General features: G+C 48.0%; 1 protein-coding gene across 2 annotated transcripts in view; it reads left to right on the top strand.

Annotated features, from left to right (window-relative positions):
* Window positions 361–17119, top strand: part of MLLT1 (MLLT1, super elongation complex subunit) — a 31083-nt gene continuing 14324 nt past the window's right edge. Inside the window, exons 1-5 of one of the 2 annotated variants that reach the window (XM_021378530.1) lie at window positions 361–633; window positions 3523–3703; window positions 6561–6643; window positions 15082–15225; window positions 16816–16941. In XM_021378530.1, the coding sequence (XP_021234205.1) occupies window positions 622–633; window positions 3523–3703; window positions 6561–6643; window positions 15082–15225; window positions 16816–16941 (546 nt within the window). In that variant the 5' untranslated portion in view covers window positions 361–621. The remainder of the gene's footprint in view (window positions 634–3522; window positions 3704–6560; window positions 6644–15081; window positions 15226–16815; window positions 16942–17119) is intronic. The other variant, XM_021378531.1, reaches the window with a different exon arrangement.

Below are 17119 nucleotides of genomic sequence, written 5' to 3'. Positions count from 1 at the left end.
AGAAGGGGCGCGGGCCCGACCACGCCGCAGAACCAGAACGCGCTTCAGCGCAGCACCGCGCCCACTGCTAAGAGGGGGGGTAGGGGGGAAGGGGGCACGGGAGGCGGTGAAAACCCGCCCACTGCTCGCCCCGCCCACCACTCCCCGCTTGACCCACCACAGGCTCCGCCTCCTTTCCCCGCCCCCTCAGCGTACCGCCCTCCTTCCATTGGACAGAACAGCCGCCCGTTATGTGGAGGCGGGGGATGCCGGCGGCGCTAAGGCGGAAGCCCCGCCTCCCGGCGTGAAGCTGCGCTGCTATTGGTGGAGGGTGAGTGCCTCTCTGGTGGTGTCGATTTCCGGTTCCGTGGGGCGGGCGTCGGGGGGTGGCGGGGCTGCTGCCTGTGAGTGACACACAATGAGGCGAGCGGCGGCGGCGGGGCCGTGAGGGGCCGCGACCGAGCAGGCGGCCGAGGCGGCGGCAGTCGGGGAGGGGGGTGGGGGGGACGGAGCGGTGAGCGGCTTCGCTCATAAAGCGGGAGAGAAAGTGGGGGGGAAGAGGACCCCCCCCATCGACCGCCCAGCAGAACCGCCGCGGCGGCAGCGAGCGAGTGAGCGGGGCCCGCGGCGCTGCGCTCAGCCATGGACAATCAGGTGAGGGGAGCGGGACCCCACGCCGCGCTCAGCGCCGCCACCCCGCATAACCGCCCTGTAGCGTGACCCCCTCCGAATAGGATGGGGGGGGCGGGGCCCCTTTAATGAGGAGGGACTGAGTTCCCCCCCCCCCCCCCCCGCTGGGGTAGCTCCCCCATTTCCCTTCATCGTCTTTTGTGGAGGAGGGGGGTGGGGGGGCGAGCCCTCGCCCCTTCCTGGGCGGCCGCGCCGCAGCCTCGCCCTCGGCGGGGGGTGGCAGTCGCGCTTCCCGCACATTCCTGCCCGGGCTCATTGGGGGGGTGGTGCCGGCCCTGCTCCCCCCACCCCTTCCCACCGCTGTGAAGGCATTTGGGAGGGGGGTTCCCGCCGCCCCAGTAGCTCTGCGGGGCCCCAGCGGGAGGAACGGGGGCTGGAAGTTCACCTGGGCGCCCTGCGAAGGCCTTTTGTGTGCGAGGCTGCAGCCAGGTCGGCCCGGCCCGAGGTAGAGCCCGCTATGCCGCGAATAATAACCCCGAGGAGGCCGGATGGAGCCTGGTCATGGCTTTCAGGCAATTAGTGCATCAAACAAATACCAGAGCGCGCTACAGAGCGTTTATTAAGTTGAAAAGCGGACTCCTTTTGTATTATTACAAATCGTTTGAATGGGATCCTGGTTTCCCTTTGTTGAGAGACATGCTTGGGAGGAAAAAACAAAGAAATGCTGTTTTCAGCGGAGCAACTTCGGGTGTTTGTTATGTCGGGAGGTGTAATTTTCAAATGTGTTTCAACTTCTGGCTTAATTCAGAGAGGTTGTTAATTGGACCGATATGTGAGGAGTATCGCGAGTACAACTTTCACTCTCTGCTAAGCAGTTCTTTCATGTTTAATTTTGTTCTCTTCCACATAGTCCCATCTGTTTCTCAGCTAAAATTTCTCAGCCGTTTCAGCTAGGAAGGCAAATAGTGCGGAGTGACAGCCATTTGCGCTGCGCTGGAGGGGGGTAGGAACTGGCAGCAGTAGCAGAATGTGAAGGGGAATTATGGAATCAATGAGGTGAAGCCGCAAAACAGAGCGGATCAGTTGATGCCTGAACAGTGGGATGTGCCCCAGGTATAGGGCTATGCCTATGGGCACCCTCCTCAGTGGGCCTGGGCTTTAGGCTGCCTTTCCATATAGTGCTCATCCACTGTAGAAAAGATCACGGTGGGTTGAGTGAAGCAGCTTGCCTTCATCTCATTCCTTAACGTGACACAGAGGAGCAGGCGGCCATGCAGCATCATGTTAGCGCGGGAGTGTGATGGAGCCAGCGTAGATAAGCCCTAAAGCACAAAAGAGGAAAATGGCCTGCCAGGAGAGCTTGCAGAAGACGGTAATCTGAAGGAATGTGTTAGTAAAGCAGGTGAAGCAATTAATTACATGAGTTTGTCTCTGAGTCTTAGGATTGATGGCAGCTGAAGCTGTTTTACTGGGAGGATAATTGCCTGAAAGACTGTGTTAAGGTTTATAGTTGAAATTAGAACTGAACTGTGATTTGGGAGATGGAGCTTTGATGCCCTGTGCTCTGTAGGTTTCCTGTGTGATCTTTTTACAAAGAGAAAGAAAACACTGAAATTAAGAGACTTAATGCTTTTTCAGAAAGTATTAACAATCTTCTGAAAATCACATTCTGATACAATGTCAGGTTGGACACACAAAATGGTTTTGGGGCGTTAATCATGGCTGTGTTTGCTGCTGTTCCTCGATAGGAAGACGTGGATGATACTTTTGCTGAGCGTTTGTCTCGAGCTCAGGAAGCTTTTCCTTTTTTCTGTTCAATGTTTAACATCATGCCTTCAGCTTGGGTCTGTGTTCGCTTATAGTATGGGTAATGACAAATTTTGTTGCCTTTCCTAATTGAGAGCTGACAGGGCAATGCGTTTATTTTCAAGTCTTAGGTGAAGAATGGCGTAAGGACTAAAAATCAGCCTGGCTTCTTTTTAATGAACTTCCAATTGCTGAAGCTGAATTTGGTAGTGGTTGGTTTGAGATGGCTGTGCTGCTGGTCTAGTTTGGATAACATATACACAAAATTAACCTAATAAGTAGTCAGGTGCCTTAGGTGTGATTCCATCCCTGGAAATGATGCCCTAAGACATGCTTCCTTTAACTTGTGTCTGAGTCATGTTTGCTTTTCACTGTTACATCTTTTTAATTCATTTGCTTTCTTCTGACTACAAATTCTGCGAGAAGATGTGGATCTTCACAACGTCTGAATCTGGTTTTTTTAGGACATTTAATGAGACTTTTTTTTTTTACTTTGTGATACTGAATACAGCTCGGTTATTCTATGATTAGAATTCAGGACTGCACATCAGAATTAGGTCATTTTAGTACTGGATGTTGTGCAGGCACGTTACATGTTGACTTAGTCTTTCAAAGTCTGTTAATACAATGTTTTTAGAAGAGTGGAAGATCACAGCTGTGTTCTAGTGAACTACCCAGTCTCGAAAATATCATCAGGCACCCATCCACGATCTGATTTTTCCCATTTTAGTTTTGTTAGTGCTGTGAATTCTGTAAGCTGTGAACATCGGTTTCTATCTCTGACACTTTCTGGAAATAAAGGTTCTGCAATTAGGACTTTGCTGACAATTCAGTTGATAAGTGAGGCAGATAAACCTATCCCTCCTCTAAAGCCGTTTTCTCTGCAATGCTAATATTAGGAAAAAAATTAGGTATGAAGTGGTGCTTGGAGCTATTTTTATAAAACCTTTTCTGACTGATTACACTGTAGTTTTCCGAACGAGACTAATCTCTGTGGAGGCTGTTGTACAGTTGTTATCCAGCATCTTCGGTCTGCGGGGCTCAGCATTATGCATAACCTGCAATCTGTTGCACTTTGCTCACGGTCTGACCTCTGTCCTACAACAGTGCACGGTTCAAGTCAAATTGGAGCTGGGGCACCGAGCCCAACTGCGGAAGAAGCCCACCACCGAGGGGTTCACCCATGACTGGATGGTGTTTGTGCGAGGCCCGGAGCAGTGTGACATCCAGCACTTTGTGGAGAAGGTGGTCTTCAGGCTGCACGAGAGCTTCCCGAAACCCAAGCGAGGTGAGTCAGTGTTTTGAAGATGGGCTTTTAGGTCTTCTGGGTGAAACAGCACTGTGCAGTCCAGGCTGCCTTGTGCTGTTGTATTTCTGTAAAATCTCCTCTTGAGGAGGAATAAAATACACCTTGCACTTGAGTCTTAACCTCGCCTTAACCATCTTTGTTTGAGGAAGGTGGGGGAGAACGAGACCTTTCTTCTGATGAAAGGTGTGGAGGTGAGGTGCTTTCTCCTCTTAGGCAGCAGTACGTGCAGGTTCCCAAGGCAGTGACAGCAGAAGGTGATTTGTGTTACCAAATGGGAAAGGCGGGTTTGATTTGTTAATATCAGCCAACAAAAGCTGGAAGCATGTGATGGGTGAGAGGCCCTCAAACAGGGGAGTAATGGATGTGCTGAAGCAGGGAGACTTCTGTGCTGGTCCCTTGGTTTGTTCAGCCCAGAGCAGAGAGCAGAGGGGCAGCGCTGATCTCTGTGACAGCTACAGGCCCCGAGGGAATGCATGGAGCTGCATCAGGGTGGTCAGGTGGGGGTTAGGAAAAGGTTCTGCACCAGAGGGTGGTGGGTACAGAACAGGCTGCCCAGGGCAGTGGGCACAGCCCTGAGCTGCCAGAGCCTGGGGAGTGTTTGGACAGTGCTGTCAGTCACAGAGGTTGGATTTGGGGTGGTCCTGTGTGGAGCCAGAGGTTGGATTTGGTGATACCTGTGGGTCCTTTCCAGCTCAGGATATTCAGTAATGTATTTTCTGTAAGCGCTCCAGACACTACAAAAATGGTAGTGCTGTTTTCTGCTGGATCAGTTCTTTGCTCAGAGTGTGCAGCAACATGAACCTTATTGTGGTGGGGCAGCTGGAATGCGTGGTGGAGGAGCAGGAATTGCCCTTCTTGGCAGCAGCAGGGCCTTAGATCTATTTGAGATTGTGTAACTGCATTTGCAGTGTTGTTATTATGTAGTGTTACCAGGAGTGCTGACTGCTTAGCAGTATTGCTATAAATTACTTTGTAATGCACGCTCTCCGAGATACTTTTTTTGGAAGACTGCTGGTCTTGCAGGATGTGTTGGGGCTGCCTCCTGCACTGGTTATTTGTGAGAGTCCACAACAGAAAGCAGCTCCGAGGGTTTCAGCTCCCAGGGATGTGAATTTAGTGTAGATGTTAATAATACCTCCTTCAAACTGACGTAGTAAAACTGATGTATGATAAGGCAGTGCAATACTGGGCTGGAAGCTAATTTGTTGAGCAGAAATTACAATCTGCTGTGCTACAATTCTTGTCATCCAGTGTAATTACATTATTACAAACAACTGTACTGGGATAGTACATTGTCTTTGCTCAGTGGGTTGCCATCTCATCTACCTTTAAAGAGAGTTTTTCTGTTCTCTTAGGTTTTAAATGCCTTCTTAAGCTTGCTTAGGTAGCCAGTGTGCCTCTGACCGAAGAGCAGATAGATTGTAGGTAAATTGTGTGGCACGTGCATCCTATTTCTAGATTTGAGGGCTGTCTTCTGGTGGTTCTCCCTTACTTGAAGCAAAAATCTAGTGGTGAGGGTGGGCTTGTGCTGCAGGCAGATTGCTTCTGTAGCAAGTTTAATTTCCTAGAATAGGGCGGCGAAGGAACAAAGGCTGCTTGGCAAATCATCCTAAGATTCCTGATTCCATGCTGACACTGTTTTTGGGTTTTGTGCTTTTGTTCCCCACAGGTGGTAGGGTTTCTCTGCAAAAAATTAAAGCGGTTCTAGGGATTTTGAGTATTTTTAGGCAGGTTCTTTTTTTTTCTCTGCAGTTGAATTTTCAGCACTGCTTACTGGCACCTTTACGATGGTGCTTAGAGCTGGGAATAATGTATCTATGCTACAAGAAAATGGGTGTGCTTTTTAGGTTTGAGGTGCTGCTTCCTAATTGTATTACTTGGAATTCTTCAGAGAAAGTAAGAAGACTTGCACCAAATTCCCCTAATTACTTTATTGACTTGATTTACATGCGTTGTAGTGCATGAATTGTGTGCAAGTGCATCCGGTTCCTGAGAGGGAGAATTTCTGCGTCGGTCTCATGTTTCTGCTGGCAGTTGCTATGTATAGCTGTGCCGTGGCCAAGTGATCCTAGAATCCCTCGAGCTGGCTCTCGCTACGCAGAAATACAGCAGTAGGTGATAGGGAGGATTTAGTAACATGAAAACACAGCAGGTAGTGGAACGAGGAGCTGAGGCAGGAAGCACGTAGATTAATTTCTTAAAGTGATTAACTTTTGCAATCTGTGTTCCTGCAGTAGGCAGCAGCACGCTGCTTCACCTCTCTCTGTCTCCACGCCTGTGAAATAAGTAGCAGTGTTTACGTGCCCTTCAGGTTTGTTACGAGGCTTGGGTGAAGCAGCTTGTAGTGTGGCTATTACGTAATTACGAAGATGAAGCATTGCAGGAGAACACTCCAGGGGGAAAAACCAACAGCCCCGGTTGCACGCTGTCGTGTCTTGAGGAATAAATCCTGGCATCAAAGTAAATTTTACTTTCTGTGCTGTTCAGATTGCCACCTTTTTGAGCCGCTGCACTTTTTTCAAGACAGCTTCAGCTGGAACAGCGCAGGGATGTAATTGTATCACTGCAAGGAGGGGGGGGGAAGAGGCTGACGAGTCTCTGGCACAGTGTGTTTTGTATTTCCTTTCTATGGGGGGAGCTAATCACAGATTTTCAAGTTCTTCACTTGGGCCCATGAGCACCGTCTCATTGTGGTGGTGGTTTTCTATTCCACAAAGATCACTGTTTTAACGAAGTCATCTGTTGTCAGAGCCACGTTTCTCATCTTACAGCTCATTTTTGGCTCAGATGAAGAGGCGCTGTATTCCAAGTTAATATCTGTGTGTTCTCTTTTCAGTGTGCAAGGAGCCCCCGTACAAAGTGGAGGAGTCTGGCTACGCAGGCTTCATTATGCCCATTGAAGTGTACTTCAGAAATAAGGTAGAATCTCATTTCTGGTCTTCTAATTGTTTTGAGCTGTGCCAGAGACTGAAACTGCCTGACAGAAAGACTCTAAATTATGTGACTGTTTTATGTGTGTGTTTTTTATTACTCTAATAAATAGAATTTAACTGGGAGTTGGAACCTCCTGCCAGACTTCAAAAGAAAGCTTTTGGCAGAAATGGGATTGTATGGAAAGGTGATATCAGGACAGCGTGATGGCCCTGGAGATCCTGAGCTGAGATTGTGCCACTTGTGGCAACCTTCTTACCGTGGATAACATTAAACCAGTTTAAAATATGTTTTGCAAATGTGTAAGTAAATCAGTGTAAAACACCGATTAGAAACATTTGGAATCGCTGTGTTGGCTGGCAGTCTATTTAAAAATTAATTAATGTTTTGCAGGGTTTTTTTTTTTTAACTATCTGTATAGGTATAAAATTTATATGGGCCCAAGATGAAGCTTTGCGTTTGTGGAACAGGTATTTAAAGCTGTGTTAAAAATATTGTCATTTTGATTCAGCACTCTTCCAAAAACGAAAACACAAAACATTTTAAATCTTAAGATGCATTGCCAACAAATGAGTGTTAAAATTTGGGATTTATTACTTGCTTTAAGTCTTACCACAGAGGTCACGTGCTACACGGCTTGAAGAAGGTTATGAAAACAGAGATTTGGACACTTGCATTTGTATGAACTCAGTTTCAGTTGAATTGTTTTGTTAAGCACGGATACGGAATCTTTCTGGTTTTGATTACTACTTCAAAAAAGAAAGGGGGGGGGGGAAGGGGGAGGGAAAAACGTTCTGCTTATTATTCCTGGGAGGGAACTTAGATAAATGAAACTTTAAAGCTTGAAGCCACCTCGCAGTAACGTGTGCTCTCCCTTCAGCTCTAAGCACAAGCCATTACCCCGGGTTGTGTGTGCAGGGGGCCATTTATTGTGACCTGATTCTATTTAGCTTCAGTGTCTTTTCTTGTGTACCTCCCACAAATGTGGCCATCGTTTCCTTCTTAACCTAACTGAGCACACTTCTGTTCTCCTGGTGCTGGCACATTTAAATAATCAACATTTTAGGCTTTTTTTTTTTTCACTTGCCACATTGATTTGCCTTACTTTCAGTCCGAGTTAGTAATATGCCAAATAATGAGCCTGAGGAACTGCTGCAAGAGTTCTTTGCCTTTGGGCACGTGGGGTAGGCCTCAAGGATGTGAAGTGGCAGCTCAAGGGTAGGGGTTGAAAGCTGTGGATGGAACAGCTCTTTTGCTAAGCACTGCAAACTGACTTGAATGCACAAAGCCAGAAAGCAAACAGAAAGGAACACCAACAAATGCCCCCATCTTGAAAGCTGAGAAGCAGTTTGACTTCTGTTGGCTTCTCCGAGGTTTTGGTTGCAATCAGGAAACTCTTTGCCTGCGTTTGACGTTGGCTCGGTTCAGGTTCAGAATCTGCCTTTCCATCCCTGACCGAAACACGTGAGCTTCCCTATGCTAATTGCTTGTATTGGTCGTGATGGGTGAGGTGCTTTGTTCTACTTTTTTTCCTCTTCCTTTTTTTCACCCGCTCTTTTCTCATGCATGTCTCCAGTGGCTTTCTTTCACTTCTCAGATCCTTCCCTCTCATTTCTGCCTCCCCTGTGTCTCTTTGTAGGTGCACTTGTTGGCACTGTCTCCATCTGTACGCTCCCTTTCTCTCCATTCCTTATGTGTTCCTCACAGAACACGGGACCAGCAGCTCTTCTAAACATAACTTGGTTTAGCACCCACCAGGATCATCTCTTCTCACTGCTGCTATTAACACGTCACCACATGGTTGTTCTTTGTAGCATCAGGGATGTGATGGCTTTTGTATATAAGGGAAATAGTGGCCTCTGTTCTTGGGGGAAACAATGGAAGTAGCAGTTAATTTGGGAGAAGGTGGTCGGCTTTTGGCATTTCAGTCTTCAGAAGCATGAAAAATAGGTAGGAAAACAGAGTTAGTTGTGAAATTATTTTAAAATCCTTGAAATGCTCGTCAAAAACACAGCAAAGGTGCGTGCATGGTGAAGTTCTTTTCTGCTTTAAGTTGTTTAATTGACTAATTAAGGGCTTCTGCCAGCAGTGTTTGAGGAAGAACGTGGCAGCTGCAATCTTCCAGTACATCACTGGAGCAGAGACGTGTTTCCAGGCTCAGCCTTGAGCTTGAAAACTATGAGCTATGCTGAAGTCTTTTAAAATTTGCTTTTATTGCTTAGCAGTGATTTTTCCATCCTGACGTCAGCAAGTGTTATGTTCTATGCCCGTTTGGGGGATAAGCTTGGTCCATGTGGATGCTGGCAATTCAGAAGCTGCCCACTGAGGAGAATTGGGCTCATCTGCTGCCCAGTGCTGAGACCGTCCCAAATACGAAGAGTCCTGTGAATATTTTCAGTGGCTGGGGATCAAGGAAATGTAAGAGGAGAATACTGCTGCCAAGACAGAAATGCAAAGGCTGGGATACAGTAGAAATAACGTGGGAAAGAAGAGAAGGATGAATGGTGAAGGCTTAGAACACAGTCTTATTTTCTCCTTCATTGAAGAATGTGACATTCAAGTACCAAATAAATAAGTATTTACTACTTAACGACCATATGTTCACTCTGATCTCTGTGAACCTGTTGACACTGGTGGGGATCAGCTGTTACGTGGGGAGCATATATTGTTCTGAATTGATGACAGCATTTTACAGCATTTGGGACTCATCCTTGAATAAGTCTTTTCAAGAGGATATTATGGATTAATTTGGGGATGAGATAAAACCGCAGTTTTGGAGATGGCTGCTCGGGATGAGTGGGGTGGTTCTTTGTGGCCATATGCTCCCTGCATTCTGGCACGTTTTTGTTGATTGAAGTGTATCCTCTGGGTTGAAACAAGAGCTGTAAAGGCTTTGGGATTTCTTTATTGATGCGTGTTTAGCTTTGTAAAGGTGAGAGGAGAAAGGATTTGAAGTGGAAGTGAAGTAATCTTGGAAGGCTGATCTTTGCCATGGCTGGCTGGAACTCTTTTCCCCAGCTGAAGTTTCCTTTCTCTGTTCTAATTTGTTACTGGGATGATAAATAGTGGTGGTCAGAGCCAGCGTGCTCTTTGCTTTGGCCGATGAAGGTGGGCCTGCTCCCCGCTAAGGAACTGCTTTACTGAGAATGGCTTCAGTGTGTTTTTAATGAACCTCATCAGGGATTTTTTTTTTTTTTAGGCAAGTCTGCATAAAGCTGCCCACCAGCTCCTGTGGGGCAGAGGCCTCACTGTGCCTGTTTGGAGCAGGCAGGCAGCGCTCTCGGGGAGAGAGCCAATGCCCATCAGACAGGGAAGTGCCAACAGAGCATTAAGAAAGACTCAGGAGCCAGCTCTTGTCCTATGTAAAGTTATGCCTATGCCTCGTTGGCACGCGCTTGTCCTGTGCTGTCATTGAGTTCTTCATGAGGTGTTTTCTCAGTCGTGCCCCCTGTCTCACAGAATATACATGAATGTATACTCTGACAGAATGTATACTCTGACAGAATATACACATTTTGGGTATTGCTGTGAGCGTGGGGAGCTCGTGTCTGAATCCTGGGGAGCCCCAGGAGCCGATGCTGGAGCTCTGGGGTCCCGCTGGGTGCTGCTGGCCAGCTGTAGCCCCGCAGCTGAACCTGAACAATAAATGTCAGGAGCTCAGCGGGTTAAATAATAAAGCTTCTGGAAACACCCTTGACTAATGATCCTGGATCATCTGGGAATTTTTTGGACTGAAACTGTTAGAATGTTATTTCTATTTTTAAGTCCTTTGTGTTCCTTCCTGTAACGAGGGCCGCTGCAAGTGGCTTCTGGTGCCTGAATCAATACAAACTGGGTACAACAAACGCGGTGCTGTTTTTCTAATACTCTTCCCCACCCCGTTTCAACAGTCCTGATTCTTCTTTCTTGGCATCGTTGTCTCCAGATCCGTGTCTTACAGTGGCATGCACTTAAATCTGGAGGCTGTAGTACAGGTGTAACTTCAGCTTCAGTTACATATTTGCATCCTAGTGAAATAGGTCAGTTCTGTACCTTCGTGTTATTCTGATCCAAGGCAGGCTGTTCTAATGCAGCGTGGACAAGATGTTGTATTAAGACACTTCCTCCCAATTTCATTACAAGAGATAAAAGGCTTCCAGTATTCACGCAGTGCAGTACGTGCAGTGTAGGCTTTTTCTATTCGAAAAAGGCAGGGATGTGAGGAAAGCAGGGAAATCAGTATGATTCTTCCAGTGAGGTTCCCAATAACGTGTACATTTTCCCCCTTTCTGCAGGAGTTATGGAAGTGCTGCATAAATGCACGCAAAAAGGATTGAATCCTGTCTTTCAAGTAGGAACTCGGTGAAAACGCTGCGTGTGGGTGTGTGCAGCAGGAGGGGTGAGCAAAGAGCACCTGGAGCTGAGGATGAGCCGTGTTAGCTGGGGAAGTGCCCCTAAGGAAGGTGCTGGAAGGTCTGTATCAATGCAGGGTGTTTGGTTCTGCCCAGCAGATCGCGGTGTTCCTGGGCAGGCTCTGTGCAGCTCTGAGGGCAGCAGGCTGCGTTTCACCTGGCGCTGTTTGCTCGCCGCTTTGGAAGTTGTGCAGGGAGTAAAACTTGGACGCTGTCCGTGCTGCGAGTGCAGGCGTTTGTTGCTCACGTTGTTGAGGCCTGTCCTGTGTGACCTGACCTACCAAACCCGCAGCGCTTTGTGTGCTGCTGAGCAGTGAGTCTATTTTTTTTTTTTACTTCTTTCTGTCCTAAATCCACGCACACGATCCCTATCCGTCCTTCCCTCTGCCCTGGCTGAAAGACCTGTGCTGTGTCTGCAGCTGGTGCTTGGTGCATGGCTGTGTCTGCATCTGATGGAGAGGTGGCAGGCAGTGCCTGGCAGGGGAGCGTTGTGGAGCAGCAGCCAGCATCGGATGGTGGGTTTGGGAGAGAGAGGATGGAATGCTGCTGTTTGAGCAAGAGAGACTGTTTCCCTAACGTTCAGAGAAAGCAAAACGCTTCGAATGGGAGCTGCCAAATGCTCTTCGGTTCGTTTGCTAAACCCGATGGAATCGCAGCAAAGATCAGGGTGCCCCGTGAGCTTGTCAGCGGGGTGTAACTTAGGGCTGCTCACTTTAAAAGCGTCTATTGCCCCATTCACTTTAAGTGCCGTGTCTGCAGCAGGACGCGGGGCAGTCCCGGGGTTGGGGTGGGTGTGGAAGCAGGGCTCGACTCTGCAGGGCTCGGTTACAAAGCGGGCAGGGGTAAATGGCCCCGTGGGGCCGGAGCCGTGGCAGAAGGGAAGTGCTGCTGGATGCGATGGTTACTGAATAACCATGAGGCTGCTTCCTTGGTGTGCTAGATTTTTGTAGATAATTTTGTTTTATGGCTTTCTAAAAGTGATTTATGAGCTCGACGCGCACGCTACCAGTGAAATTCTTTTGATTTGTGTGAAGTGGCAAAGGGCACACCCTGCCTTGAAAACAGGACCAGGAAATTTTAACAAAAGACTTTGAAAAATCCCTGCTCTTACGAACGGCGCCAGAAGAACTTTAACCCATTGCTTCAGAACTCGAAAGAAAAACAGAGCAACTCCGCCGCTCAGAACTGCAGCAGCTGTCAGCGCAGCCTGGAAGCTGGAAGTGGTGCAAATAAAGCACAACGTGCTCAGGTTTGGGGGCCGGTGGTGGGGCAGGCAGAGCTCACACGTGCAGGGGGTTTGGCAGCGGCTGAGCCCTAGTGTGGTGGCACACCTGCCTGCTTTGCCTCTCACAGCTGAGGTTTAAGGGGCAGATAGGAACCCCAGCTCCACCTGCCGTGCTGGGACATCCTGCAGCAGGTTAACCGCTTCAGATCCAAACTGTTCCATCCAACCTTGTGTCCAAATCCGGCGTTGGGTTTGAATCTGAATAGCAGCAACACCTGCTGATTATAAATTGATGTGATCTATCCTTTCTAAAGCCTTTCTTGGAAGTAGGGCTTACGGTTTTTCTCAGACGGAAGGAAAATACCCCCAATAAGTGGCTCTCTGTTTTAGTTTTGCTCAGCAGCAGCAAGGCTCGAATGTGGGAAGGTGGAATCCTCTCAGAGCAGAGCTTGGCTCTCCTCTATGGATGCTGCTCAGTCAGTAGATAAGCGGTGCTGCGGTGTGAAAACTCCCTGCCTGGAGAATGTGTAAATCCCAGCATCTTATTCAGAAAGATTCCAGAGTGTGGCTTTCTGTTAGAGGATATGTGGGTCCGTGGCAATTGAGAGAGGTTTTCCATGGCTTTCTTCTTTCTTTCTTCCCGTCCCCCCCCTCCCCCTTAACGGTTGTTTAGAGGGGAGAACCTTTTAGGGAAGACCGGATGGGTGAAGCTTTGGAGTGCCCTGAGCTGTAATCATTAGCAGGCAGTGAAGGCAGTAAAGGGTGTTTATTTGCAGCTTTTAGCTTTGAGACTTTTGTACTCCTCCTTTTAGGAGCGCTATAAGCTCAACTATTCACTTGGATGAGGTCTTCTGATGTCCTGAGCCGATACAAAGGGTACTTTAATGACGGGGGTACTTGGCTAGGACTTGGTTCCCAGATGGGTCATCAGCTGAGAGTTGGAGAAAGCAGCGTTTTAAAGCTGTCTTAATTTTACAAAAAAAAAAAAAAAAGGTAAGGGGGGGTGGGAAAGGAAATTAATCAGAGATCTGGTAAATATTTGGGAAGTTCTCTGAGAGCCTGCGTGGAGAAAAATGGAATACCTGAGATAAAAGGGAAGTGAGTCTTCTATTTTTTTTTCTCCTGCTCTGAAAGCAAAGGGGCAAATGATAAAGCAGCCTCTGCTCGTGTGCCATAAGGGCCTCTGACCGAAGCCTGCTCTTGCTAATGCATCCGAGAGCAATTGATTCCGTGTTGTAAACTGGGAAGAGCGTTTCAGAAACAATTCCTAGGCCACATTTGGATTACTGTTCATCCTTCATTTAAGTTTATTAGACTTTGAGGGACCCTCTGCAGCTGCTGTTTTAACTCCGGCGTGAGCACGCACATGCCGAGCTCGCTAATGGTTTGGTTAATGAGAACAGCCCTTGTTGCAAAGAAGAAAATGACGAGGGGTTTTTCTTCCCATTCGTATGCGTTAGCAGACGCTGAACGCTTTCAAGTAGGAGCGAGCCGTGCAGGACTTTTCCAGGAGACGTTCTGCAGACCCTGGTGTCGGTAGCATGCTCTTATTTGTTAATTTGAGACTTTTTTATTGCGTGTGGCTGCTTTTAGATGTCTGCCTTGCCCTGTGTGGGGAGACCTCACCTCCCAGGTGGGCTTACAGTGCTGACTTTGATGTAAACCAGGTGTGGTGGCAGCACTTTCCATTATTAGGAGGATAGTTTGTACAAGCAATGGCTTATTTAGCGACGCCGGCATCCCCTAAGCAAGCAGCAGGAATCAGTGTGGTCTGAAGCTGTTTGTTGCTTCAACCTATTTTCAGCAAATCTAATGGCTCGGGCTGGAAGCCTGCGGCATCTGTTCCCATACAACAATGCAACTACACCAGGAAATCAAGCTGCTGGATATGAATTGTGGAGAAGACTGCTGTGCAGCTGCTCGATGTTGCGCATTGAATGGGGCATATGGGATGCATTCATGTAAATACCGAATGTGCTGTAACAGGAGAGTCGATTTTGCCACCGTGGAGTTTTCATCTCGAAATGCAGGATGCAGGATGACGCCGGGGAATGGCACATGGCTGTTGTGCAGTGCGGAAAGCAGCACAAAACGTTGGGCATTGGGGGGCGAGGGGAGCAAAGGGATTCCTGGGTTGCGTGCGGCCAGCGCTCGGTTTGTGCTTCTGCTGCAGGTGGAGCAGAACCAGCGAGGTGCAGACGATCCCTGCGTGCGTACAGCTCGGGGTTGCTGCAGTGGAAGTGCCCTGGGAAAGTTCCCAAGCCCCGAGTAGCAGCGTCCCATGCAGCTCCTGCAGCGTGCACGCTGAGCGGGGCTGAGTCATCCTTTCACCATTGTGTTTCATCTTTCCTCCGTAGCCGCGGAGATCCTGCAAGTTCAGAAGTTCTCCTCTCTAAATAAATAAAGGCTTACGGGTTTTTTTGATACCGATAGTCACAGTTCAATTGCTTCCCCGAGGAGCTGGGATCTGAATTTGATTAAAAGCAGAGTAGTGGATAAAAGTTGTGAATTTGCTTTCCTGGAATGACTTAATGCCTTTGAACAGCCCGTTGCAGTCGGTGTCCTCCTCCGTGCGTTTCTTTTGCAGCACAAAGCAATGCCCGAGCTGCTGCTGGAAGGTATGGCAGCTCTGAGGTACAAGCTGTTTATTTTCCAGCCTTGGAAAGTGCTCTGATCTCATGATGAAGAAGGATGAATGCAGCACTTATTCGGTGGTTTATTTGGGATTCTCCGGAGTGACTGTCTGCATCCTCTGACTCAGGCTGCTTGCCAAGCGTCTTCCTCTTTCCCAAAGTCTGTCTTGTTTTTAGGAGGAGCCGAAGAAGGTTTGTTTCACGTACGACCTGTTTTTAAACTTGGAGGGAAATCCACCGGTGAACCACCTCCGTTGTGAGAAACTGACTTTCAACAACCCCACCAAGGAATTCAGACGCAAGCTTATTAAGGCTGGAGGGGTAAGTGCCAGGGGGAGCGAGAGCTGAAGGGCTGCTGTTAAAACCTGGGGGGGGTTGGTTTTGTTCTGAGGTTTCTTTCTCCTTGCACGCGGCCCAGTAAGCTGCAGCTCCCTGCATTTGTTTAAAGGACCCCGCCAGCTTTCACTGCTGGTGACGTGAGCACAGTGCTGGAAGCAGGAGCTTGTGTGATGAGTGGTGCTTTATTTTCAATTAAAATGTGACCGTTAACGTCAGGGCAGCGAAGCCCCCCTCTGGAAGTGGCCATCTGTGGATGCTGTGTGCTGCCTGTGGGGCGGGCAGGGTTCGCTGTGACCTTCCAGTATCACGAGATGCATCTGTATAGAAGAGCTCAAGGAAGAGAGAGGCTCCCAGTGTATTCCTACTCATCCCGGCCACAGGAAAGCTTAGTAAAGAGCATTGCTTGGTCAGTGAGTGTCCTCTGACGCTGGGTTTGGCTGCTTGTGACTTTGCTAATAAAAACTTAGTGGAAAATACTTGTACTTAGAGGAAAAGTGGGTGTGGGAGGAAGGCAAAAAAAAAAAGAAAAGCTGTCCTGCTGAAGGCACAATAAGGATGTGAGTTCCAGCATACAGTTGTTGGATAAACTGTTACTTCTGGGAAATTAATATGCAGTGATAGACTAAAGAAATGATCCTGAAATAGGGAAATGAGTGCCAGCCAGCCACGTGGTGCAGGAAGTTTTAAAACACAGGGGTTGTCATGGCTGTCCTGAGACACCCCCGTGTATAAGAATGTGTAATTCTGGTTTCTTTAAGGACTTGATTCAGGATGGTCTTCCTGGCTGGCCAAGTTTTCTTTGGAAAAGCATCTTTCTAGCCTGAAGAATTAAATTGATGTGTAATATATATGTGGAAGTTTCAGTAACTTATCTCAGGAGTAGCAAGTATTCCAGGCTGTCCAGCTCTTCCTCAGCATACCAGTGCTTTTCTGCATTAGCACGAAGAACGTGCCTTTATCAGCCAGAGGGTGGCTAGAAAGTAATTTGCTTTCTAGGATTTTTGACAGCACATTCCTTAAGTATTAGGGGGTTTCGTCAGAGAATTGCTTTTGATAGAGCTTTTCCATGGGATTACTGTGACAGAACATAGAGGAGATAAGAAGGAAAGTTGTTTCGTGGAGGTCAGCACTTGGTCTTAAGGTCCTGTCAGGGGAGATACCTGGGTTCTACTGGTGTGTGTGTGTGTGTTTGTTCATTAATGAGTGGAGCCTTGCTCCTTCCTTCCCCGTTTCCCTTGATCCCTGTTTGCAAAGTAAGAGCATTTGCAGCAGAATGCAAAGTTTTTGTCCAGAGCTTTGTTGCCTGCTCATGCTCAGAACAGAGGAGCTCCCTTTAAGAAAGGTGCTTGATATTGCATTTTGTGATTGTAATTCTTGATATTTCAAGAGTTGCCTTGAGACAGCATCTGGAACTGCCTAAACAAGAACTTCTACAGAGTCTCTAAGGTGGAAGAAATAAGCATTGGAAAGATGAACAGCAGTGTGTTGACTGGGCAAGTGACTTAGTACAATCCCGTGTTAACAGGCTGCTCAGCTTTGCTCACCCCTGTTTTTCCTCTTCTTTACTACTAGGTGATGGTAATGCCAGAGGGAGCAGAAACTGTTTCAAGGCCAAGTCCCGATTATCCCATGTTGCCCACAATCCCACTCTCTGCCTTCTCTGATCCCAAGAAGACCAAGCCATCCCATGGGTCAAAGGTCAGTGAAACCTGCTTTTGTTTGCGTGAGGTGAAGTCTGTCACAGCTCTGCTAATAAGAGTTTGTCAAGCAGCTGTTTCCAGCTCGTTCTGGTTCTGAAAGGTTTTTCCTTGTGCCCTGTAGCTCAGTCCTGGGGTGATCTGTATTGTTCTCTTTCAGCTGCAGCTTTTTCCTAGTG

Source organism: Numida meleagris, chromosome 27 (assembly GCF_002078875.1).
Source record: "Numida meleagris isolate 19003 breed g44 Domestic line chromosome 27, NumMel1.0, whole genome shotgun sequence".
Lineage (NCBI taxonomy): Eukaryota > Metazoa > Chordata > Aves > Galliformes > Numididae > Numida > Numida meleagris.
Note: the sequence above shows the minus strand (reverse complement) of the source record. Positions and strands in the feature narration are given on the sequence as shown.